At 48.6% G+C, this 26,244-nt stretch overlaps 2 protein-coding genes across 7 annotated transcripts in view; both read left to right on the top strand.

The window, feature by feature from the left end:
- The window catches only part of THOC5 (THO complex subunit 5), a 41,417-nt gene extending 29,469 nt beyond the window's left edge, over positions 1-11,948 (top strand). For 4 of the 6 annotated variants that reach the window (XM_078611630.1, XM_078611636.1, XM_078611632.1 and 1 more), the window contains 7 exons: positions 179-275; positions 1,790-1,904; positions 6,635-6,738; positions 8,288-8,375; positions 9,835-9,950; positions 10,476-10,666; positions 11,323-11,948. In XM_078611630.1, the coding sequence (XP_078467756.1) occupies positions 179-275; positions 1,790-1,904; positions 6,635-6,738; positions 8,288-8,375; positions 9,835-9,950; positions 10,476-10,666; positions 11,323-11,386 (775 nt within the window). In that variant the 3' untranslated portion in view covers positions 11,387-11,948. The remainder of the gene's footprint in view (positions 1-178; positions 276-1,789; positions 1,905-6,634; positions 6,739-8,287; positions 8,376-9,834; positions 9,951-10,475; positions 10,667-11,322) is intronic. The other 2 variants (XM_078611634.1, XM_078611631.1) reach the window with 1 other exon arrangement.
- A 13,570-nt stretch (positions 11,949-25,518) lies between these two features.
- Positions 25,519-26,244, top strand: part of LOC144730853 (WD repeat and SOCS box-containing protein 1-like) — a 31,813-nt gene continuing 31,087 nt past the window's right edge. Inside the window, exon 1 of the mRNA XM_078611628.1 lies at positions 25,519-25,939. Within this exon, the coding sequence (XP_078467754.1) occupies positions 25,900-25,939 (40 nt within the window). The 5' untranslated portion in view covers positions 25,519-25,899. The remainder of the gene's footprint in view (positions 25,940-26,244) is intronic.

Genomic DNA, 26,244 nt, shown 5'->3' with positions numbered 1-26,244 from the left:
CGAGGGGGTGGGTGGCCAGCACCACTCCCAGCTTCCTTTGACTCCCCAGTGGTGATGTATTCACACCGCACAAGGTACTTATTTGAGGCAGAGTCGACCTAGGGGAGGCACAGGACTGTTTCTCTCCTTGCCTCTACGCTCTGCTCGCCCCCTCACTCTCCTCGCCCTGTTGCTGCAGGATGGAGTCCCTGGGCAGCTACGTGCAGGAGGTGGGGCGCCCGTACGTGTGGGTGCAGTGGCTGGCAGGACTCCACTTCCCTGCTCAGCCCACCGAGGTACGGCGGCGGGTGCTGTGGCTGTGTTCGCCCGCGCGGCCTGCCGGCGCTCGCCTGCACCACGTTGACATCGCGCTACGCGGGCGCTGACACCATGGCCCAGTGGTACCACTTTCACCGCTCATTGGTTGGGGCGCCGTGGTGGCTAGGATATGTTATCTCCCTTGCCTGGTATGCACATGTTCGTGGGTTCAATCCCGACCCTGATGCCTGCTGTCTATTTGGAGTCTGCATCTTTTCTCTTCCCGTGGTCAGTTCTTTCCTCCATATTTAGAATCAACGTCACGTTTTAGAGTATTTGGCTGCCATCTATGCCCACGTGATAAGCCACTGAGTTGAGCTATCATTTGTGGTTAGGTTGCTTCTGAAAAAGAGTTACATAGCTCAGTGGGCCTTACCTGGTAAAATAAAAGTTTAAGAATCGAATGGCCACCTTGACTCGTACTGCGGCGTGTGCATTAACCGTAAAACTACAACACTCCACCTGCTTCACAGTGGGTGTAAAGCATCTCATGACATCATTCTCATGAGTAGGCCATGATGTGCCAGCGTCGCTGTCTAAATTTTAAAAATTACACCGCTAAGTAGCCCAGCTGGTGCGTGCATAGCAATCGTCGCCTTCTGTGATAACATGGCAGGACCCTCCTGCAAAAAGAGTTGTTGGACTCGGTGAGGCTTTTGTGGGTGAACGAGCTTCATAGAAATAAAAAATAAAATTTTAAGCCATCTGTGAATCCACTGCTGGATTAATGTCAGTCGTGTCGGTCAAGGTTATGTTGCCATACTTCACCGTATTGGTGAGTGCGAGTTGGCCCAGAACTGGTGCAGGAATTACTCGCCACTGAAGTTAGCCGTGTTGTTGGCTTTCCCCTTCAAGAGAAACGTGAAAAACGCTGTTTCATTATGCTCAGCACTTTCTTTGTATATCAGCCCATTGACTTTAATCAACCCACAAACCATCAAACAATTCAATCTGCTATTTGTGTTTAGTTTGCTGTCCGTCCCTTGCACCTCCAATTAGCATGGTTGGCTACGTACGTTGCGAAATGAGTTCAACATATATGCATACTATTGATACATTCTACTAAGTGAGCAATAACAGCCTTTAAACTTGTGCTGCTGTGATATGATTACTAAGGGCCCCACTTGGAAAGGGGTGAGTCTGAATTCCCACCATGGTCTCTGTGGTATCAACATCATCATCTTCTCAAGTCACATGATACGATGGGCAGCATCATACAGCCACAAAGCTCACTAGTCACTGGGCCACATACCACCGTGTTGAGAATTAACAGCCGGAGGTGGGGAGAGACAGGCTGATGCACCACGTTCAGCTTTATTTTGTTTAACCGGATGATATCTCGAGACCAAGATTAGGTGTCATTTGCATGAGGGGACCTGGCTCTCCAAAAATTACAACAGCAAAAACAATTCCCAATATAGTTGATGCATCCGTCCAGATGTCCATCTGCACCAGTCACTCCTGCCTGCTCCTCCTCCTCCATCCCCTGCAGCAGAGCGTGTCGGCGCAGAGCGTGCTGAGCGCCAGCCACATGGAGACGACGGTGAGACTTCTGCGCATGCGCCTGCTGGGCCGCCTCGCCCTGCAGCGGCAGTTCGCTGCCCTGGGTAAGAGCCCCTCGCACATATACACACACACATATATACAACAACAACAACCGCCATTCGCCACTAAGTGGCAGTGACGTCACCACGACGCTTGTGCCAGGCCATGTGCACCTTGAGGCCACGTGAAGTGTCGAACGCCCGTTGGCAAGGAGGTCATGGGGCAGACCCAGGTGCCACGGGTCGACTGACTGAGATGACTGGCTGATGCACCCCCTGTGCCCCCTACTGTGCCAACTTGCTGTGCTTTAGCCACCCGGCGCTCCGCTCGTTTTTGTGAGTGTCGCTCCTCCGCCCTCCGTTGTTGTTGGAGGGCGACTGCCTCCGACTACCCAGTAGCGTCCTTCACAGAGGCCGATCTTGACACCACTGGTACCAGTCATCGACAAGTCCACTCAGCTCCACGCCCTCCTGAACCACATCACTCCATCTCTTCTCTAGCCCGTGCCGCGCCCGTTTAGCCCCCTCGATCCGGCCGAACAAAAGCTGTTTAGGCATGCGGTAGCTGGGCATGCGGGCTACATGACCCAGCCAACGCAGCTTTGCCTGCCGGAGGAGCTCACCGATGGGACTTTGCCCAGATCTTTCAAGGATTTGTGAGCTCCTCACAATCCAGCCTGGTTAAACCCAGGATGGATCGTAGGCAGGCCAGCCTAAATGTTTCTAACCGGCAAAGATGCTCCATTAGGAGGGTCCACGTTTTGCAAGCGTAGAGAAGGGAGGGAATGACTGTGGCCGAGAAGACCTGAAGCTTCGTGTGGAGCGACAGACCAGGTAACTTCCACACAGCGCTACGCAACCGATGGAAAGATATTGCCACTCGACTGATTCGGAGTGAGACCTCTGCTGTTAAACTGGAGCCAGTCATAAGCGCACTGCCCAGGTATGAGAAACTCTCCACTCTCTCCACAACTGCCCCATCACCGATTGGGAGTTGTGGAGTGTCCGATGGTACAAAATACCCAGGCAGGTGCTTAGTTTTGGTGGGGCTGATGGTAAGGCCCCACCTCTTAGTGGCACGCTCCAGTCTCAGCAGCAGCGTCTCCAACTCCTCTTCTGAATGAGCAGCTATTACCAAATCATCGGGATACATAACGTGGTTGACCAATAGGGAGCCATCCCTTGATCGCACCCGGGCGTCGATCACCTTCCCATTATATCTGTACCAAATGGAAATTCCCCCGGTACAGCTATTGAAGGCTTCACGAACTACGCAGTCGAAATGGATGTTAAATAATGTGGGAGCCAGAGGACATCCCTGTCGCACCCCAAGGTGTACAGGGAAAGGCTCCGACTCCCGGCCACGTAGTTTTACCCGGGCCCGCTCACCATCATGAAGGTCCTTAATGATCGTGAGCAGAGGGTCAGGGACTCCGAAAGCACGAAGAACAACCCAGAGCCCAGGCCTACTGATGGTATCATAGGCCTTGACCAGGTCAATAAAGCAGAGATGTAGGTCTTGTTGGAATTCCCTACACCTCTGCTGTAGCAGACAGACAGAAAATATGGCATCTGTACAGGACCGCCCTTTCCTGAAACCGCATTAGGGTTCCTCAAGCCTCTCCTCAGCGTGCCTAGCAAGGCGATGTTGAATAATCCTTGCCAGGACCTTTCCCGGCACACTGAGGAGTGAGATGCCCCTTTAGTTGTTACAGTCTGTGCGGTCCCCCTTCTTAAAGAGGGGGACCACCAGGGCATCCTTCCAATCTTGCGGTACCCGTCCAGCGGTCCAGACTGTTGTTATGATGTCATATAGGGCAGTCTGTGCACAAGCGCCACCCTCCCTCAGCATTTCGCTTGGGAGATCATCTCTGCCCGGTGCCTTTCCTGGTCTCAGACTCCGGATCGCCTTCAGTACTTCCTCAACAGATGGCACCTCAGCCAGCCACTCACAGGGGGTGACTTCTTCCAATATTTGAGGCACCGCAGCCTCAGCAGGGTCATCCCCACTTTGTGCCATGATGTTTTCCTGGCTGAGGGATTTCTTCTCCCTCAGGACTTCACAGAAATGCTCAGCAAATCTGCAAACCTGTTCCTGGGGGTCGGAGATTGGTATGGCGCTGCAGGTTACTTTTTTGATGGAGTTAAATAGTGATTTGTGATCACGGGCCACTGGGGCAGATTCCATCTCCTCAGCAACCCGCGACCACCACCCATCCTTGCAGCGCCTTACGGCTCTCCGAACCTCCGAGCGAAGGCTGCGGTAAGCCTCCTCATTCTCTGACGTGGGATGTTGTAGCCGATGAGAGTGGGCCTGTCGCTTTTTCTCAACTATCCTGAACACCTCCTCTGTCAGCCAGGGTCTCTGGGGAGGTCTGGACCACGTACCCAAAGCAACCATTGCAGCTGCATGAGTCGCAGTCCTAAACCTAGCCCATTTACCCTCGACATCAGGAGGAGTGAGGGACGATGCCAACCCCAGCCGCAAGCGATGATGAAATTCTCACTTGCAACTTTCATCAGCTAACTGAGACCAGGCCACTTTAGGTTCGAATGGGGTCCTGGGTGTACACCCACCACCGGAGTGGAAGAATGGCAGGTGCATCTTACAGATGACTAGTCGATGGTCAGAGGGCAGATCAGCTCCACGGTAGGCCCTGGTGTCAAGGGCATGGGCTCGCATCCGCTGGTCCGTCACTATGTAGTCCAGCAGATGTTCTTGCTTGGACCCGGCATGCATCCATGATGTTGTGTGGACGCGCCGATGCCGGAGGAGCGTGTTGGTAATTACAAGCCCATGGGCTGCACAAAAATCTAGCAGCCTCCTACCGTTGTTATTGAGCTGATCTGGCCCATGCCCTCCAATCACTCCAGACCAGGTGCCAGCATCATGACCAACTCGGGCATTGAAGTCACCCAACAAGATGACTCTATCCCGAGTGGCCACTTTAGCCAGCACCTGTGACAGGAGGTCATAGAAGGCATCTGACTCATTGGCTTTGCCTGCATCCCTCCACGGATGTTCGTCTTCGGTGGGGGCATAAGTAACCACGATCACCACTCCTCGCCTCCGGTTGATGGGAAGGCGAGCCCAAAGTAGCCTGGGGCTTGCAGCTTCCCACACCTCACCGCCACGCTCCCACGCCCCCTTCATTCTTTTGTTCAAAAGAAGAGCCACACCCTGTTGTTTGGCAGTCTCCTACCCCGAGTAGAGGACTGTCCACCCCTCATGGTGGCAGGTGCCAGAACCGGCCAGACCTCCTGAATTCCAGAGAGATCCAGTCGGTACCGGTCCAGCTCCCAACAGAGGAGTGGCAGCCTGTCCTCCGCAGTAAGCGTTCGAACATTCCACGTGGCCACACGAAGTGACTTTTCGTTGTTACTGGAGAAGCCCCGAGGGTAGAGATTCAATCTCCTGGCTCCGCCAATTGGGGTTTGGCCAGGAGACGTCATAAACGCCTGTCCCCACGGGGCCTCCGGTACAAGCGTATTAGTTACATATTTAAGTCGTGGTTTAGTGGTAATGAATTGAAGATGGAGGGGTTACCAGCCCCTCGCACCCGTCCAGAGCCCCCGTTTAGCCACTGTGGTTGTCACAGACGCCATGAGGGGAGAGGCCAATCGGCATTGGCCCTCCCCCCACAGCACTGTCCACGACAGAGTTGCCCGTCCGGCACCGCGAGGAGGTAGGAGGTTGTTTTGCCGGACTACATACACACACACATATACACACACACATACACAAAGATCCCCGTATAGCATTAACAGACTGGAGGGGCAAGTGCTGGTAGCGAGCACCTATGAAGGCGGAACGGTACACGAGGGGGTGGGAGGCCAGCACCATGCCCGGCTGCTTTTTGTCTTTCCAGTGGCAATGTTTACACACCGCACCAGGTACTCATTTGAGGCTGAGTCGACCCACGACCGGTTAAGATAATCCATCATTGGGTCGCCGGGTTTGTAGCGCAACGCGCTAACCGCTACACTACCATTCCCCACACACATATACACACACATACACAAAAAAACAAAGACAAAGATCCCCCGTATACCCTTAACAGACCGAGGTGCTCACTTACAGCACTTGCCCCAACATGCATACACACATACACAAAGACATACAAAGACACACACAGATAGATCCCCCATAGGGCTTTATATGTGTGTGGCCCCACACACGGGATGGAGATATGGTGTAGAAATGTAAGCACTGAGCTTCGAACCCAGCCACGCGGCCAAGGTGCCACGGTGGTCAGATGTTAACTACCTTGCTTGGTATACAGGAGGTCGTGGGTTTCATCTTAATCCTGACACCCGTATATTTGGAGTTTGCGTGTTCCTCCCAGTGGTGGCGTGCATTTTTCTCCCGGGTCATCCGGTTTTTTCCTCCACATTTAGAAACATTCGTTTTGGAGTATTTGGCTGCTATACATTTCCACATGATAAGCCACTTCGTTGAGCTATCATTTTTGGCCAGGTCGCTTCTGAAAAAGAGCTTTATAGCTCACTGGGCCTTACCAGGTAAAATAAAAATAGTTAACATCAGTTGTAAGCAATATCTGAACCTTTCCTGGGCCTCCCCTGTGTTTACTTGGCCATACATGAATACTGCGTGCGGTGTGTAAACATCATCACTGAGGAGGAAAATGCGGCCAGGCAAGGTGCAGGCCGCACCACCGCCACCGTGCCATGTGCAGGCCTTCCTAGGGGCTCGCTAACAGCACCTGCCTGAAGAGCCATGTGTAGGCTACACGGATTGGGAACTTTGCCGTTGTGTTTGTTTTGTCCAACAGAACACTGCATCTTGCCAGTGTCGGCCGAGAGCCAGCCACTCTTCCCTGCCAAGATGGTGTCACGCCTCATACAGTGGACCGCCTCCACCTATGACGAGTACAAGGTGCGGCCTCCAGCACTGGTGCCATACGATTCCGAGCACCACCTCTACACTTGCAAAGGACATGCGCTGTTCATGATTAGAAGTTCAATTTGGTGTTACTGGCTGCTCGAATTAATATTGATGGACAGCGCTTTGTCAGTCCACTGAAGATGTTATCTTCATCGCCTGGTGTGCAGGAGGTTGTGGGGTCGACCCTGACACCTGTATATTTGGAGTTTGCATGCAGTTGCGTGGATTTTTCTCCGTGTCCTCTGGTGTTTCCTTCCACATTTAGAATAAACATCATGCGTTTTAGAGTATTAGGCTGCTATACATTTCCACATAAGCCACTTCATTGAACTAGCTTCTGAAAAAGAGGTATATAACTCAATGGGCTTTACCTGGTCAAAAATAAATATTTAGTTTAGTTTATAGTTTAGTAACGATATGCTCCTACGTTATGGATAAGGATTACCTGCAGTGGTTCTTAACCTGGGGTGCACGCATCGCCTGGGGGTGCGAGATGCCCTTTTTGTGGGTGCGAGACGTGGCCAGATTTTTTTAGAAGGTAAATCATCGAAAACACAAATCAAGCACAGGCACATAAGTACAACTACTTTGTTTCATCAAACCCCGATGTATTTATTAACATACATTTATTTGCCATTGAGAACTAAAGGGGGGTGCAGGCTGCAGTAAAGGTTAAGAACCGATGACCTTATAGCCTAATGGTGAAAACGATGTTTAAAAGGGTAGACCGTGGAGTTTAGGTGTTGACTCTGGAGCAACTGCTTAAGCGATGGCATCAGTGGCATTGCGACTATGAAACACCCCTTGACCTTGGTCGCAATCTGCATCACCCACTCGGGACTGAAAATGAACGACACAAATTTGTGACTCCTATTTGCACAGTTTCCTTAAATTCAGAAGTGTGGTAAACCACAGACAAGCGGGGGAAGGCAGTCAGAGCCCGCACCAACAATCACCCAAGCCCTACGACCCTATATTGAGGTGTTTGGCCAACTCCGTTAATTCGTTTAACATGTAGACTTTCGCGACCAATTTTCATAATAAAGGTTTTTTGGGTTGAAGCTGGTTGTAATCGCCACCGAAATGTCGTACTCGAATTGTAAACGTTGTGGGTTTACTCTCCAACACTGAACCAGTAACTCATTGGCACATGTGATTTACATGACAAACCTTACTAACTGGCTGTCAGGTGCTGGCAGGTTTAACGACACATTTATATTTACGCGATTGATCTCTTTATTATGGATTCTGTTAATTAGTGTTCTGGAAACCGGAGTGCCTGGAGGACCCACATGTGTGAGACGAGCAACACTTAATATTGACTAGAGTTAAAAATCAACCGACCTGGCAAGCAAGGAGATGGCGACCTCGCAGCCCAGCGGGATTGGCAGTGTCAAATGTGTGTGTAATGCACCAACCCTCGGCTTCTGCACAGTGCCACGCTCCAGGGTGTGTGCAACTTGGATCCGTGCGGCCGGCTCACCGGCACAGCGGGCCCGTGTCTCCCCCCCTGCCCCCGCCCTCCCGCCGTGGCCTGCAGGTGCTGCCGTACACCCGCCACGTTGTGGAGGCCGGCCTGGCCCAGGAGAGTGACCTCTACTTCAGTGCTCTCATCGAGCGCGGCACCGGTACGCGTGGCAGTTCCTCCGTTACCGGTGTGCCGTGGCCCAACCCCATCGCAATCCTGTCGTGACTAATCCACAAGCCGTGTCCATCTCTCGCAGTCCTGTGACGTAGCATTCCATCTTGATTCTTGCACACGAGCTGATTTTCATCGCTCCGTCTCCACGGCAGATGTCCTCTCAGATGTGTTCCGTATTTTGGCTGCCGCCACTCTGTCATTCGTCCGTCACGAACCACCGGCCCATCGTCTCTTCTAGCAACGTTCACCTCTCCACGCTGGACTTTTCAGCTTTCGTTCCATTTTCAGCCATTGTCCACGATGCCGCTTCATGTCACAGCAGGTAATACACACCGATTAAAAGCCCTAGACCAGGGTCCCTTTATTTCAGATGACTTCTTATAATGATGCGGACAGGAACTGCAAGGAGGGCCTGGGATCAATTCCCAACTTGGGTGCCCGTGTGGAGTTTGTGTGTTCTCGCCCTTAATGCATGGGTTTTCAATGGGTTCTCTGGTTTTCTGACGCCTGTATATTTGGAGTTTGCATATTATCCCTGTGGTCGCGTGGATTTTTTCTCCGGGTCATCCGTTTCTTTCCTCCACATTTAGAAACATGCGTGTAGAGTGTGTGCCTGCTATAAATTTACACGTGATAAGCGGCTTCGTCGAGCTATCATTTGTGGCCAGTTCGCTTCTGAAAGATAAGTTCATTCTTGAAGTGCATTTTACCTGGTAAGATAAACAAAGTTTTGTTTGATTTGTATCTTTTTCAAAGTGATTTGTTTACCTTTCCTATACTTTGGACTCCTATCACGTTTTTGTATTGTTTGTTGTACCGTTCTGACCCGCCCCTACTGAACATCTGTGAAAAATAGCTTTTATAGTTCATTGGATTCCTCCAGTCTAATAAACATTCCGAATTAGATTCTTCCCATATACAATGTAACTGTTTTGGCCAAACATCCCAATCCTAAAATAAATTACCTGCAAATTATTCAAGTGGGATCACACGCAGCAGCAATATTTTCCCAAACTGCAAAGACTTGGCAGGACCCTCCTGCAAAAGTCTTGAGACCCAAGCAGGAATGATAAATAATAATTATGCCACTTTTTGCTGTCCTGGCATTGTGCTATTCTTATATGTGTGATTTGCATGTGCATGGACGTTTGTGTATGTGTGTGTTTGTGTACGTAGTTTAGCGATTAGCGCGCTGCACTACGAACCCAGCGACCCGGGTTCGATTCCTGCTGACGGCTAACACCAGTGATGAATATCTGAACTGGTTCTGGGCCTCCTCTAGGTCCACTCAGCCTGAAATGAGTGCCTGGTGCAGCGTGTAAACGTCGCCACTAGGGAGAGCGTCGTGCTGGCCACCCACCCCCTCGTGTGCCGTGCCGGCCTTCATAGGCGCTCGCCAATCGTTTGTTAAGACTCCACGGAGGATCTTTGTTTTGTTCGTGCAGCCAAGCTGCGCGTTGCGGTGCTGCTCAGCCCGAGCTTCCCGAGCCCGGCGCCTATCCTCAGCCTCTGCCTCAGCTGGAATGGGGAGAGGAGCAGCCAGACGGACGACAACATCCGTGTACGTGCCAGCCGCCCGCCTCTCTGCTCTGAAGGGCCATTGCGTGAAACGGCAGCCTACTCCATCGTTGTACGATGCAAGGCGGTGTTACTGACAAAAGTGGTTGTGTTAATTTGTGCTTTTTCACCACTGGAAACACAGCAACTTAATATTTTAATTGAACACGTAAATAATCCAAGTTGTCAATACACTTGCATGCGTGACTTTTGAGAACTCCAACTGTGTGTGGCTCTCCCCACTGCACCAGCATCAGGATCTGCGGGACTAGGTCCTGGTTTAATCTTCACTGGTGGCAGCGTGGATTAATCTTCACTGGTGGCAATGTGGTTTAATCTTGACTGGTGGCACCTCTCTTTAGACAATTGACAAAATACATTAATAATCCATGTGGTCAATGTGTCAGTGTTATGAGTTCTGAACATTCTCAGAGCCAGTGATGAATCTTTGCTGCCGCAGCGTCAGCCGCTACGGAGTAAAATTGCAGTTGCGTTTTTCACTGGCGCGGTGGTTTGGCTTATTCCGCAGGCGATCGAGAGCGAGGTGTGCGTGCATGCGGGCGAGCTGATGGGCCCGAAGCCTGGCTACGAGCTGCTGACGAACCAGCTGGCGCGCATCTGCGCCTGCCTGGACGTGTACCTAGAGACGTGGAGCCCTGACGTCAGCGTGGAGGGCCCTCGCGAGTTCCCCAGGGACAAGATGTGCCTGCGTCTCAGCCGGTACCCCGGGGGATCAGACACACGGACAAAAGAGTGTGTGTGGAGGCAGGCCATCTTACAGACTCGCTCATAGAGGCACCCTTCACAGCATGCAAAGAAGAAAGGCCAGGGGCCAAATAATGTCAGCAGTTGTTATTGATGAGTGTTTGATTTTTTAAATATTTGTGCTGTGCACCGCTGCCAATACGGTACCACACCTGTTTAGCCTCTGGGGATCTGGATAGGTGGCAAGGTTGATGGATTGATTTATGAACGATGAATACACAGGTAGAATACCGAGATCAGTACACAGATACATATATTAAGAATTTACAGCCCTTGATCAAGCCACTGCAGGATGAAGGCCTCTCCATGCCATGTCAGTCACAGGGATTGTTTGACCATACTTCACCGTGGTGGCCAGTGCAGGTTGATGTTATCCGTGGCCTGGAATCAAACTCATGTTGCCAGTTTAGTACTGCAGTGCACTCACCACTGCGCGCCGCTGCTCTACGCAGATAGACGTAACGCAGGTCGGTATGCACCCAGCACCCCTCAAAGCTTTCGCACAACCCTGCCGTTCTGTGGACCGTACAGAGTTTGACTTTAAACATCCAACTGTGTGGGCGAGACTTCTGTCTTCACCATGGGTTATTCTCCCCCCCCCCACCCCGCAGAGGGCCCAACCGCCTCAAGCCCTTCAAGTACAACCCTCGGCAAGGCTTCTTCACGCACCGCTGAGTCACGGACCGCCCGACACACGGCCCCGCATCCCCCCATCCAACGTCGCATCCTCACTGCAACACCGCGCGTGTCAGTTTACCCAAGCTTGGGAAGATTAGGACAAGCGGCAGGATTTGTTAGGGTCGAGGGTTAGGGCTATCACTGCCAGCAGCCATCCATCCCACTGAGCAGTCAGATGGTTTAGGTTCGCGTCAAGAGTTTGAGTTAACGTTGGGTTTTGTATGAACTAAGGCTGGGTTAGGGATAGAGCTAAGGCTGGGTTAGGGGTGGAGCTAAGGCTGGGTTAGGGGTGGAGCTAAGGCTGGGTTAGGGGTGGAGCTAAGGCTGGGTTAGGGGTGGAGCTAAGGCTGGGTTAGGGGTGGAGCTAAGGCTGGGTTAGGGGTGGAGCTAAGGCTGGGTTAGGGGTGGAGCTAAGGCTGGGTTAGGGGTGGAGCTAAGGCTGGGTTAGGGGTGGAGCTAAGGCTGGGTTAGGGATGATAGGCTCCCTGCATCCAATCCCCTTTCATTGGGAGGCCATGCCTCATTCATCCAAGATTTCAATAAAAAATGTTTTTCCATACCATGTGATGTGTGTCTATTATGTGCAAATATTGTTTACAAGTAGATGATGTGAATTGCTTGCACAAAAGCTCTCGACCTTATCCAGACCACCAGCTCAAAATTACTGAACGTGTGGACAATTTGTCATTCAACCACCAATCAACGAGTTGAGAAAATGTCGGCCGGTTTCGTCCTCATGGGGCTCATCGGTACTGTACAATCGTTTTGTTGGCTGCTGTCAAATGCCTCCTTGGAGCTCCTCCATATACGGAGAGTACGGTGACCTTTACACTGGCCACCCCATTGGCATTTGCCCAAAGCCAATGATGATCCACATCTGTCTATGACAAGAAGCCCCATCGCAGTGCAGGCTGGAAACGAATAGATTCAAAACGCAGGCGTGCAGTATTGCGCGCATAAGGCTGACAGTATCTGATACTAAACGCTGCACATACCTTTCTTAAATTTGTTACAGATTTAAACTGTGGGATGGTCTCAATCTTTGTCTATACTACCCGCAAGTGTCAGGACCGTCCAAGTGGGTGCAACACCGATCCAACCACCTCGCCTGGTATACAGGAGGTCTTGGGTTCGATCCCAACCCTGACGCCTGCTGCTGTATATTTGAAGTTTGCATATCTTTCCCCGGGGTCTTATGGATTTTTTTGCGGGTCCTTTGGTGTTTCCCTCCATTGAGAAACGTGTTTAGAGTATTTGGGTCCCACTTGACAAGCCTCTTGAGCTAACATTTGTGGTCAGGTTGCTTCTGAAAAAGAGCTAAATAGCTCCGTAGGCTTTACCTGGTAAAATAAAAAATTGTTTGGTTTTATTGTTTAGTTTCATGATACTCAAGACCTGTGCAGAAAATTTCAATACAGTAGTGTATTTTATCTTGATCATGCACACATGCAGTCGTCATTTGCATTGTAATTGGACATTTCGCAATGTTGGTTAACCAAGAACACGATGGAATAACAGTGCATAAGTTCGCAAGTGCGCTTTGCAAATACTGTACAATGTTTCGATTTAAAGCTTTCGTGACTGCAGGGATTCATCTTCTTGGTTCTTTCGGTAAAGTCACGTAGAAGGGAAGTAATAAAATAATAATAATAAAATAATTCTCACGACGTTTCGGCCACAACGCAAACAGCCGTCCTCAGGTGAAACCAGGTCTGTCGAGGCGACAGCGTCTGAATGAAACAGCACACGTGCTTGGAGCATATATATAAGTTGGGTTGGAAGGGGGGGGGAAGGGCGCCTTGACAAAAGAATTTGCATATCAAGAGGAATTTAGCATATTTATGGAAAATGCAGGTATGTGATTAGTACTACTTATGTCCGTGCATTATGCAGGATTAGCAGCATCCAAGGGAGGGGATATGGGAAATGCAGGTATGTGATTAGTACTACTTATGCCCGTGCATTATGCAGGATTAGCAGTGCATTATGCAGCATTCAAGGGAAAGAACCAAGAAGATACTGTACAATGGTATGACAGAAATGCGAAATATAAGGCGTGTCACCCAGCTGTGATGCAGTCAGCAACACGGGTGTGAGGCACGTTTCTCAAACTCTGGGTGGGGGCAGTGGTTACACTTGTGCACCACAGCACAAGGGCCTGGGTTTGATTCCCGACTCGGGCGCCTTTCCGTGTCGAGTTTGTATGCCCCCCCCCGTCCTGCATGGGATTTCTTCGGGTTCTCCAATGTCCTGCCATTAGTAATACAAACCGTAAATTCAATGTGACTGGTAGAATTGGCAAAACATTTAAATTCTAACAATTCCTGAAAATTACTTAATTGTCATAAACTGCCGTGGCTGGAGATCGAAGAGGCGACCTTTGGATTGTAAGTCAAGTGTGCCGACCATTCACAATAGAGCAGCATTTAGTATGCACAGTAATACCACGTCTGTCAGGCGCTCACTGAGCTGCATTGGCTTCCGGTTACTGAACGAATACATTCTACGGTCGCACTTATTACACACAAAGTGCTTGCCACAAATGAACCACAATACCGTGCTGATCTCATCAAGGAGCATAAACCATCACGCAAAGTCAGGTCATCCTCACAGCGGCTTTTGGCTTGCCATCGAACAAAGAGGGTCACCGCATCGCCTGCTTTCAGATGCACTTCTGCGGCCGTCTGGAACGCTCTTCCAATATTAGGAAGCTACTGGAGCTATGCACTTTTAAATCTAGATTGAAAACATTTCTTGAGAACTGATTTTTGTATTGTCCTTCCCCCGCACCTCTGATTAGCACGATTGGCTATGTACGGTGCAAAATAAATTCACCATACATACAACATCGCCCCTGACTGCAAAAACTTTGCAGGACCCTCATGAAAAAAAAGTTGAGACTCGGGAAGGCTTTCCTCGGTAAACCAGCCTAATTAATAAAATAATATCCATGGCGCGCCACGGCGTGATCGCATCAAATCCCACGTGGGACTGTGTGTGAGGTGGTCTAACTGCGGTCAGACGGGGGCGTCAGAGCCGAGGATTTGAGCCACTTTCTCGCACGCGGCATCTGTTGTGTGCATCCCTTATTCACGAATTCATAGCAGCGTTCCATTATTCCCAGCATTTGTAACCTATGAACATGCGTTGCGTCAATGGGAATTTATGAAGTCATCCAAGCTTGTATTGTTTGTTGTTATAACGTTCTGACCTGCCCTACTGGACATATGTGAAAAAGAGCTTTATAGCTAATTGGATTCCTCCAGTATAAATCGAGATTCTGATTATGTCACGAATTGAAGCCTAAATAAACACAAATATTTGCAAACAATATAAGCCATTTACTGCGGTGTGCTGCTCCACCACAATATTGCTGATATCCCAGTCGCCGTGAAGAGGAGTACGCCTCTTGGTGAAGAGGCGTCATGCATGCCTGTCAACCCCTTATCAGTGTCTACATTACTACAGACCAATTCAGACCTTATTGGTCACACCGTGCCCTTATAAATCTCAACGTTCGTCCTACAAAGTCCCATCACAAGAGAGAAACACAAATAGACATAAAAACATTTTGCTCCTATTGAAACGGCCGTACGCCGTTTGGACCTGTACAAGAATACGGGGTAAACCGTATGGGTTGACAGCTTTGCGTCATGTCACAATGAGTGAAGTTGCAACGCGACGACGAAAATTATTGACCCCGCCCCAAGCTCTGCTTGGCCCTGAGCCGAACTCAGACGTCTTCTTGTGAAACGCAGTTTCATCGTTCTGTTCTGGCTCACTCAGCTCCGCAACTTTTACAACGGAACACCACCCGGGCCGTGTGGACACCCCCATGACTCGCGTGACCCTGTGACCTTCCATCCCGTTACTGTCACCCGCCACTCCTCACACCAGCACAGGGGCTCGTCCACCTCTCTCTGGTTCTATGATTTGAGATTAGTGGCCCAAAGGTATTCTACCACTTATTCTTCTTTCGTATAGCTGATGTTTGATCCATAGGAACAATTACATTTTCACATTCGGGTGGTTATCAAGCCAGATAACAGCGTCAGGAGCAGCGGAGTGTATCACCGATGTTATGTCTCCTTCATAGTTGTGGATCGGGCATTGCGTCGTTACATGTTGTACGGTCTGCTCTGGATGACCACAGTCGCACACTTGAAAGTTTTAGATTTTACATTTGTGCATCAGGTATCCGCATCGACTGCCATGATTTGTGCAGTGGATGCCGGTTTAGGATGGTCCATGAGCTTCGTGGAAGATGAAACCCAGGGATCTTCTGCGTTCGGTATTTTACGTGACTGAAAAACCCAGCTAATGATTTTATTTGGGACTGCGATTAAGGGTGAATGTGAGGACAACTGCAGTGTCGCATGACATCATCATCGCTGTTTACCGGCATCAGGCCTGGATTCCCTGCCGTGGACAACTCTTCTTCAATTTTTCGATTTAAAGCTTTCGTGACGGCAGGGATTCATCTTCTTGGTTCTTTCGGTAAAGTCACGTAGAAGGGAAGTAATAAAATAATAAAAATAAAACATAATAAAACAATTCTCACGACGTTTCGGCCACAACGCAAGCAGCCGTCCTCAGGCGAAGAATGAGAACATTATCAAGCTAGGAGCTTATATAGGTGTTGCGAGGAGGAGCGCCTTAACAAAAGAATGTGCATATGAAGAGGAATTTAGCATACCAATGGACAATGCGTAGGAGGTGGGCGGAGGGGTTTCAAAGTCCCATTATGCCCATGCATTATGCAGGATCAACAGCACCACGGGGGGGCGCAAGGAACAGCGTTAATAAAGGAAAGGAATGTTAGTGATATGTAGCTGCATTTACCAAACAACCACGTAGAAAACCAAAGTAAAAACTACATAAAAAACTAAAATATAAACTGAAACTTACTATACTCTACAATAAGCTGAGTTACTAACAACAAATAATAAATTACAATTCTACGTCGTAAGAAGTATATAATATACTTCCATCTAAACTTTATTCTCTTAGCATATACAGTACTATATACTGCCATAGATAAACCCAACATTAAATTATATACTGTATTGCTGTAAACCACCCTATACTTTATACATTTTAATATAACACTATGTATTATTCAACTCACCCTAATGTGTATCGAAATGGTTTATTACGTCCTTCCAATGATTGCTAAGCCTGAATCCATCTTCTCGGTTAAAATTGTCTCTGTGTTTGTATATGTGAATCGCCTCATGAACGAATCTCTCATGATAGCCAGATGGCTTGCAGAGAACCTCCGTCTTGGAGAAGTCAATGTCATGTGAGCCCACTGAGTTGTAACAGTGGTCTGCCACGGCTGAGGTGTTTGTCCTACCGTGTTTTAGATCAGCTTTATGTTCACGAATGCGGTCTGAGACGTGTCGTTTGGTTTCCCCAATGTAACTGCTACCACAGAGGCAACTTAGTTTGTAGACGCCAGGGTACTGTATGTCTGGAATCACATCTTTTACAGATGGTACCAGATCACGGATTTTATGTACTGTGTTGAATCGGACCTGGATCTTGTGTTTAATCAGGATTTTGGAGATCTTTTTTGTGACCCCAGCAATGTAGGGTAAGGTGATGGTCTTGAAAGGCTCTTCAACAGGATCTTTCTTGATGGTTGGAGTGATGGCTTTGCGGATTGTGTAGTCGGAGTAACCATTAGCCTTAAGAGCTTGGCGTACGTGTTTGAGTTCCCTGGAAATGTGTTCATGGTCGGAGATGCATTGGGCTTTATGATATAGAGTCTTGATGAGGGAATTCTTCTGGGATGGATGGTGGTGGGAATCCGGTTTTAGATAAGCATCCGTGTGGGTGGCTTTCCTGTAGACAGAGTGGCTCATTGAACCATCAGGTCTCCTTTTGATTAGGACATCCAAAAAGGGTAGCTTGCCATCATTTTCGACTTCCATGGTGAATCTGATGGCTGGGTGTATGGAATTGATGTGGTCGAGAAATTGGTCTAGAGCAGGCCGGCCATGTGGCCAGATGACAAAAGTGTCGTCTACGTACCTCTTCCATAAGGTCGGGCGTAGAGTGGCAGTCTGGATGGCGTCCGTCTCAAATTTCTCCATGAAGATGTTGGCTACAACCGGAGATAGGGGGGAGTCCATTGGGGTGCCCTCAATTTGCTTGTAGAAGGTTCCATTCCAGGTGAAGTATGTATTGGTTAAGCAGTGTCTCACCAGGGGGGGTACCCCAGCATTTAGTCCTTGATGAACCAAGTCTTCAATGATTGCGATGGTGTCAGGCACAGGCACCTTTGTGAACAAGGAAACCACATCAAAACTGACAAGCAGGTCGTCTGGGGACAGGGCAATCCCCTTGATTGTCGATACCAGGTCAGTAGAGTTTAGTACTGCAGAGGTGGTTTTTCCAGTGAAAGGCCGTAGGATTTCGGACAAAAACGAGCCAGTTTGTAAGTGGGGGAGTTGATAGTAGAGACAATGAGACGAAGAGGTGTATCTTCTTTATGTATCTTTGGCAAGCCGTACAATCTTGATGGCCTGGCTGCAGAAGGTTTCAACGAGAACTGTTTGGTCTGATCAATTAATGCGGTTGAAGCAGAAATTATGTTGTTGGTTTTGGAGACGAGGCTGTTGGTGGGGTCTCTTTTTATTTTTGTATAGCTGCCATCGTTGAGTAGTTCTTGAATTTTGTTGTTGTATTCTATTTTGTCCATGATGACAGTGGCATTGCCTTTGTCGGCTGAGAGGATGACAATGTCATCCCTCTTTTTTAATTGAGCTAATTCAAAACGCTCATCTTTGCTGATGTTGTTAGCTGGCATCTTAGCGTTTTTGAGGGTTACAGAGATTTCAGATCTTGCTACGTCTGCAGCGATGTGACTCAAGCCCTTGAGAGCTACATCTACTCGAGCAATTATATCATTAACTGGTATGTGTCTAGGTGTGACTGCAAAGTTTAGTCCTTTAGCTAAAACGGATTTCAAACCTTCAGAAATAGGACTGTTACTGCGATTAATTACGACTTTGTTAACATCTAGCTTTTCAATGTGTGGGTCCGGTTTCTTGTTTGAGAGGCGGTTGAATTTGGAAATCAAGTTGTCCTTACATTTAGTCGACATAGCGGCAGCTGAAGAGGCAGTCATTTTTTCCACGTGTTCCCAATCCGATGTGGACATTGTTGCACTCAAAGATAAGTGTGATTTGTAGAGTGTCTTGTCTAACTGATCTAGTTCGGTGCGCGTAAGTCTGATTTTCTCTGAGATAAGAGCTAAGCTAGTTCTAGACAGAATTCGTTTCGCATTAGAAGAAGTTACAGCAGCAGATGTTAGTGTAAATGCGTTTGGTATTACCTTAGAGTCGCGGCATCTCTTCTTCAAGTGGACCATGAACTCTGCCCTCGCCATTATGGCGTCATGGGTACCATCACTGATGCGTTATTTTCATCCATTTTCGTCTGGTGTTTGGCAAACACATGTCAAGGTCTCTTGCCAAACATCGGGCAAATTGTCAAAGCAATGCGTTTTCAGATGTTTGGGCAGTACGCGAATCTAAATGTGCTACGTGTGCCCCCGTGACACAAGCTGATGACCGTTACGGCTCGGAAGTTCCCCTTTACTCGGAATTATTAATCAAGTAGAACAACTCAGTTGCTCCACGGAACAGAAAATAATTCTAAAATTAATCAACCTTTGAAAAAACAAGAATAGGTTTCACCCTTTTGGCAATAAAACTGATATTAGGATGTTCAAACGCCAAATATAAACCTTTGCAAGGAATCAAGTTCGCATTAACCACACGTACTTGTGGTGAACATGCAAATAAACATGCTTTGATAATTCCATGCATTGTATTTGAAACTAATTAGCCTACACCAAAGACATCCTTTTTGTGGTTAATGTAGACGATTCATTGCAAAAGGTTTCGTTTTGTTGTTTGAACATCTTAACACCCGTTTTATTGCTCGGAAGGGTAAAATCTATTCTTATTTTTTCATACTTTGATACTAGCAAAAACAATATATTGCATTGATTGCCCGTGTTTATGCTCCACCGTGCCTCAAGAATATTTCCAGGAGCGTCCTGCCAAGTTTTCGCAGTCGTGTTGCCGCTGTATGTGTAATCCCAATTGCGTCATGTGCAGGCAATTTTTCACCCGTTGCGATGTTTGGCCAATGCCGGTTACATTATTTCTCTACGCTCTGGGAAGACACCCAGATAACCCGACGGGAAACCCCATGCAGAACAGGAAGAGAACATACAACTCGACACAGAAAAGGCGCCCGATTTGGGCATGGAACCCCGACCATTGTTGCCGTGTTACCACTCCGCTGCCACCCTGCCGTCCAGTGTTTCCCACCAAGATTGTCTTTTTTAAGCAGCAGCAGCAAAACGCAGGATGGGGATACATTTTGCGAGTGACATCACGCAACAGAGCGCGGCCTGTTTAACAAATCAGGGGGCTGTGTTGCCTGGTGTTGTTGGAAAGAAGCCCTCCACGTCAAGCTAGGGGGCCAGTTCAGCAACATTCTCAGAAGGTGCGGATGATGTATGCCAGAAATAATTGTGATACTCCACCGTTTCACGTAGACATTTGTAAGATTATCGTAGGCACAATTGACTGGTCACGTGTTTGATTTGTTTGTGGAGTGATTTTCTTTTGTCTCTTTGTAATCTGCAGCCCATGTTGGTCATTAGTTATTCGGTCGGTCAGGAGCTGAGTTTAGAGAGCAACTCAGTCAGTGTCAGTCTATGGGTCTCTATGTAAGCCTTTGGGTCTCTATAATAAAGTATATGGGTCTCTATGTCAGTCTTTGGTAACCTGGGTGAGATCATCAACTCACAACACTTGAGAACCCGGTTGATTACAGTCAGCTGAGACCTGGATATAAATCTACGGACCTCAAGGATGTCAGCTATCCCGGCTATGTTGTGATGACCGATTTGTCTATTTTCGGGGTGCAGTGCGGGTCGCGCAAGAGAACATTCTGGAAAGCCGCCCCCCGCACCCACCTGGGGCGACAAGAGGGCAAGGCCCGGCTCTCGATACCAGTTTTCTCTGCACTTGTTACGCACTGACATTGTTTTGCGAGTGTGTATTCAATGTTATGAGTTATGACCTCGCTGGGGGAGGTTTGGTCGTGGTGGAATCCGACAGCCGTTACGATTACGTCGAGCGAAGCATAAGCCGCACTCGGTCTGTTCTCACGCGTGATGGCAGTAGTGTGGTTCGGGAGCTTAATGCCAATGGCGAGATCTACTGCCCGCGACGAGAGGGCTTCGTGAGATAGAGTTCGTGTAGTTTTACGATTTCTCCTTCGTTGAAGGTGATCACATTTGCAGTGGTTTACTATGTGATCCATAGCTTTGGTTGCGTGGCCACAACCGCAGCACTGTGGCTTGCATTTTTAATTTTCCATTCACGAAGAAGATGTGCGCATCGACCTGTTGATGTTCTAATGTCGTTGACAGTCGCAGCAGTGTCTTTGATGAGGGATGTCTAAGCCAGGAGGTGTTCGATGTTTGGGTCTCGAATGAGGGGGTTATTCTGGACGTCCACATTGTTCCACTCTGTTCGCCAGCGTTCTTCTGGATCTGGGCGAGATTCTAGGATGGTGACAGCCACGGTTCCATGAAGGCGATTCGGACTTGAGTGGGTGGTGGCGAGGTACAGTGAGGGAAAAAAGTATTTGATCCCCTGCTGATTTTGCACGTTTGCCCACTGACAAAGAAATTATCAGTCTATAATTTTAATGGCAGGTTTATTTGAACAGTGAGAGACAGAATAACAACAAAAAAATCCAGAAAAAAACGCATGTCAATTTTTTTATAAATTGATTTGCATTTTAATGAGGGAAATAAGTATTTGACCCCTCTGCAAAACATGACTTAGTATTTGGTGGCAAACACCTTGTTAGCAATCACAGAGGTCAGACGTTTCTTGTAGTTGGCCACCAGGTTTGCACACATCTCAGGAGGGATTTTGTTCCACTCCTCTTTGCAGATCTTCTCCAAGTCATTAAGGTTTCGAGGCTGACGTTTGGCAACTCGAACCTTCAGCTCCCTCCACAGATTTTCTATAGGATTAAGGTCTGGAGACTGGATAGGCCACTCCAGGACCTTAATGTGCTTCTTCTTGAGCCACTCCTTTGTTGCCTTGGCCGTGTGTTTTGGGTCATTGTCATGCTGGAATACCCATCCACGACCCATTTTCAATGCCCTGGCTGAGGGAAGGAGGTTCTCACCCAAGATTTGACGGTACATTGCCCCGTCCATCGTCCCTTTGATGCAGTGAAGTTGTCTTGTCCCCTTAGCAGAAAAACACCCCCAAAGCATAATGTTTCCACCTCCATGTTTGACGGTGGGGATGGTGTTCTTGGGGTCATAGGCAGCATTCCTCCTCCTCCAAACACGGCGAGTTGAGTTGATGCCAAAGAGCTCCATTTCGGACTCATCTGACCACAACACTTTCACCCAGTTGTCCTCTGAATCATTTAGATGTTCATTGGCAAACTTCAGACGGGCATGTATATGTGCTTTCTTGAGCAGGGGGACCTTGTGGGCGCTGCAGGATTTCAGTCCTTCACGGCGTAGTGTGTTACCAACTGTTTTCTTGGTGACTATGGTCCCAGCTGCCTTGAGATCATTGACAAGATCCTCCCGTGTAGTTATGGGCTGGTTCCACACCGTTCTCAAAATCATTGCAACTCCACGAGGTGAGATCTTGCATGGAGCCCCAGGCCGAGGGAGATTGACAGTTCTTTTGTGTTTCTTCCAATTGCGAATAATCGCACCAACTGTTGTCACCTTCTCACCAAGCTGCTTGGCGATGGTCTTGTAGCCCATTCCAGCCTTGTGTAGGTATACAATCTTGTCCCTGACACCCTTGGAGAGCTCTTTGGTCTTGGCCATGGTGGAGAGTTTGGAATCTGATTGATTGCTTCTGTGAACAGGTGTATTCTATACAGGTAACAAGCTGAGATTATGAGCACTCCCTTTAAGAGTGTGCTTCTAATCTCAGCTCGTTACCTGTATAAAAGACACCTGGGAGCCAGAGATCTTTCTGATTGAGAGGGGGTCAAATACTTATTTCCCTCATTAAAATGCTAATCAATTTATAACATTTTTGACATGCGTTTTTCTGGATTTTGTTGTTATTCTGTCTCTCACTTTTCAAGTTCAAGTTCAAATAAACCTACCATTAAAATTATAGACTGATAATTTCTTTGTCAGTGGGCTAACGTACAAAATCAGCAGGGGATCAAATACTTTTTTCCCTCACTGTACATGGTGAGGTCTTGGTTGATGGGGATAGGTTGTCGTCGGCAGGATAACCTTCATCAGACACCACGGGGTGGTGACGCGGCCCAGCGGTCGCACGTTTGCCACGTTTTGCAGAGGTTCGCGGTTCAATCCCAATGGCCTCCCTGGTTAATACTGCGGATATATTAACAATTAATAATGAAATGTATTTGAGTTGTGCGCTGTCTGCTTCACGGCGGACGTGAAATATCCTATGACGTTCTGATCGAGAATGAGGCCATGCCTTCCAGCGCCATGGTCCAGAATTGAAACACGAAGGAAACATCGCGTGCTCATTATCAACGTCATTTATATCCTCCACAACGGCGCAAACGATAATTTTGAGTTTTACACAACACGATCCTTTGACCCGGCGGCACAACAATTACCTCAGTTGAATTCCCGGAAAGCCAAAAGGGGGCAAACACACACAAACACACGCACACCCTCCACACACACTCCACACACACACACACTCCACTCACACAAACACACACTCCACATACAAACACACACTCCACAGACACAGACATACACTCACTCCACACACACACACTCCACACACACACACTCACTCCATACACACTCCACACACTCCCCACACACACTCCACACACTCCCCACACACACAAACACACACTCCCCACACACACACTCCACACACACACAGGGGAGGACGGATTGGCTCAGGGCAGTGGTTCTCAGACTGCGGTCCCCGAACCGCCAGTGTTTACGCGAGACGGTCTTGCACGTGGTCCGCGTGCTGAATAATGGCAATGTTTAGACCTTTTGTTTCGCATACATATTTTACTATAATTAAATTTCAAAATGAAGTTGGGTAAACTACCCTGATTAAACTACCCTAAGACATAACCAAATGTGCCGCCTAAAACAAAAAAAACCTTATTACTGAATAAAAAAAAGTAGTTTTTATGAATCATGTTGTATTCGTGGTACAGTATGTAGTGAAGTGAATGAGTGTTGTCACCAGGGGTGGGCGGCTGGGTGGTCCGTAGAAATGCTTGCATCGGCCGAGTGGTCTGCGGGCCAAAATAACTTGAGAAACCCTGCCTTATGGAGCATTCAGCCAGTTTGCTCTCACAGATGATAAGATTGTGGCGCTGTGGCGCAGTGGCTTACGCACAAGTTTTATTGCTATTATGACGTTTGTTTACCCAGGAAAGCCTGAGTCTCATGAATATTTCAGGAGGGTCCCGCCAACTCCCGCAGTAGGGGGCAATGTTGCTAACATGCGTAATCACAATTGAGTAATTTTCAAGCGGGCTGTTAAGCATTGGGGATGTTTGGCCAATGGCAGTCCCACTGTGTGTTTAGAAAAGGGATGAAACCGGAAAAACCCCATCCAGAACTGAGCGCGAACATACATATTCCATACTCTTATACACACTCCACACAGAGCGCCGTCCGAGTCGGAAATCGAACCCAGGATCTGCGCCACCCTGCCACATGTAAGACGTGGAGCGATTGGCATAGCGCACCGCGCTATCAACCCGGCCTCCTACGTTCGATTCCCGGCCACAGCCAACATTTGGCTGCTACAAATGTCCGCATAATCAGGCACTTCGTCGAGCTATCATTTGTGAGGCCAGGTGGCTTCTGAATAATCGCTCGGTGGGATCGATCTATTAAAATACTGTAGTTTGAAGTAAACTTATTTGTTTGTAGTGATTTGTTTACCCTTCCCATAACTTTTCACTTCTATGGTTTTTGTATTGTTTGTTGTTGATAAAAAAAAGATCTTCATAGTTCATCGGATTTCTCCACGATATATAAAATAAAGATTCCGATTCAACGGCCAATATCCGAACCGGGGCCGCCAACCTCATCCATGTTCACCAAATCCGCGCCGGAGTGCGGTCAAACAACCCCAACACGACCGCCGAGGCGTCGTGAGGGAAGCCTTCATCCAGCGGTGGATCGATGAAGGGCCCCCGAGTTATTGTTGCTTTATGGACCACGAGGCCCTCTCGCGTCTGCTGTCCCGCCACCCACGTGGGCACGCGGTAGTGGTCGCTGACGTCACGGCATGTGACGTAATTAATTAACTAATCGTGGCGGCACGTATCGATCATTAATATTAATTAGGCGCGTGGCGTCACACGGATTCGGGGAAAAGCTAATTAATATTAAACTAGGACCGTTTGACGTCAATGGTCTGAACCAATAAGCTCGTGCTCAGGAATATTAATACATTAATACAATGTGGGGCGTTGTTAAGTTTAGCCGATAGGGCCATGCGGGTTTTTTTCCCTTCATAAATATAAATAACTTTAATAATTGATCATTCGCATTTTTTCCTGACCTGACTCGGGATCGAACTAATATCACGGATTGAACAACCTCGCTCGCAATCAGCGAATGACCGCGCGGGCCTCACAGGCCACACGCTGCGGCCTCGCTCTGCCAAGCGGGGGATGAGCAACAGCAAAACCACAACTCTCTCTCTGCTGCCGCTGAAGCCCTCTCGTCGCGACTGGCAGATCGCGCCTCTGGCATCTTTTTATTTGCAAAGCTTCCGAAAACAAATTGTCGTAGAATTATCTTCATAAGTTAAAAGCCAGAACCCTGATGTCACACCAACTCCGTAACGCCATCATTAATAATTACCATGAGCTATTGACGTCACTCCACATCTTAATTAATAATCATGAGCGGAACATTATTTTCGATTGCATATTTCAGATTTACTACAATACACCCGGACTTGGACTGGCTATCGGCTGGAAAAAATCTAATTAGCGCGTGATAACGCGCTCATGAATATTCATGAGAAGGGGGCGTGGTGTAGGTGACGTCACCGCGTGGGTGTGGCGCGCGGCCTCCCTCAAAGAGTCGCGCGACTCGCGGCGGCCCCTGCAGATCCGAGGCGCTTCGCTCGCTCGCTCCGTCGTCGTCGTTGTTGTTGCAGCGATTCGTGCAAATTCACGTCGCTCAACGTCGCAATTCCCCTCACATCGATCTCTGGCGAATCGTTGGGATCGTCCTCTCGCCTCGATAAAGACGGCGCGTGGTGTTATTAGTGCGACGACGTAGTGAGAGAGGTTTACCTCACAAAGCGGGATCGCCTCGGCATCGGCCACGAAGCTCTTGGCAGCGATTCTAGAGTACAACGGAGAAACGTATTTCGCGTTTATCTTTGTTTAAGTATTGCTTTCCTGTTAACCGTATATATTTTTCACCTACACAATCGACTCGTTAGATGGCCAGCTTCCCTCACGCTGTCAACGAAGATGCTATCGGTGAGTGTGGAGGCGGGGGAGGGGAGCTTGCGATGGCCGCTCTCTCTCTGTGTGTGTGTGGCCACGGGGGCGATCGTTACACCCCGTAGTCGTCTCTCTCCTGCTCATCTCTCGTGGTCTGGAGCAGATTAGCGCCACCACTATCGCCGAACCAGCCTCGCCTCGTCACCATAGGCGCGAGGGGACGATGTTACCGTGGGATCGCCACGTGGGTTTTATTGATATGCGAGTAGCACGGTGGCTAGGAGACGTTAACTACCTCGCCTGGTGTGCAGGAGGTCGTGGGTTCGATCCGGACTCCTTGA

This window comes from Lampetra planeri, chromosome 37, assembly GCF_965212315.1.
Source record: "Lampetra planeri chromosome 37, kcLamPlan1.2.h2, whole genome shotgun sequence".
Classification (NCBI taxonomy): domain Eukaryota; kingdom Metazoa; phylum Chordata; class Hyperoartia; order Petromyzontiformes; family Petromyzontidae; genus Lampetra; species Lampetra planeri.
Note: the sequence above shows the minus strand (reverse complement) of the source record. Positions and strands in the feature narration are given on the sequence as shown.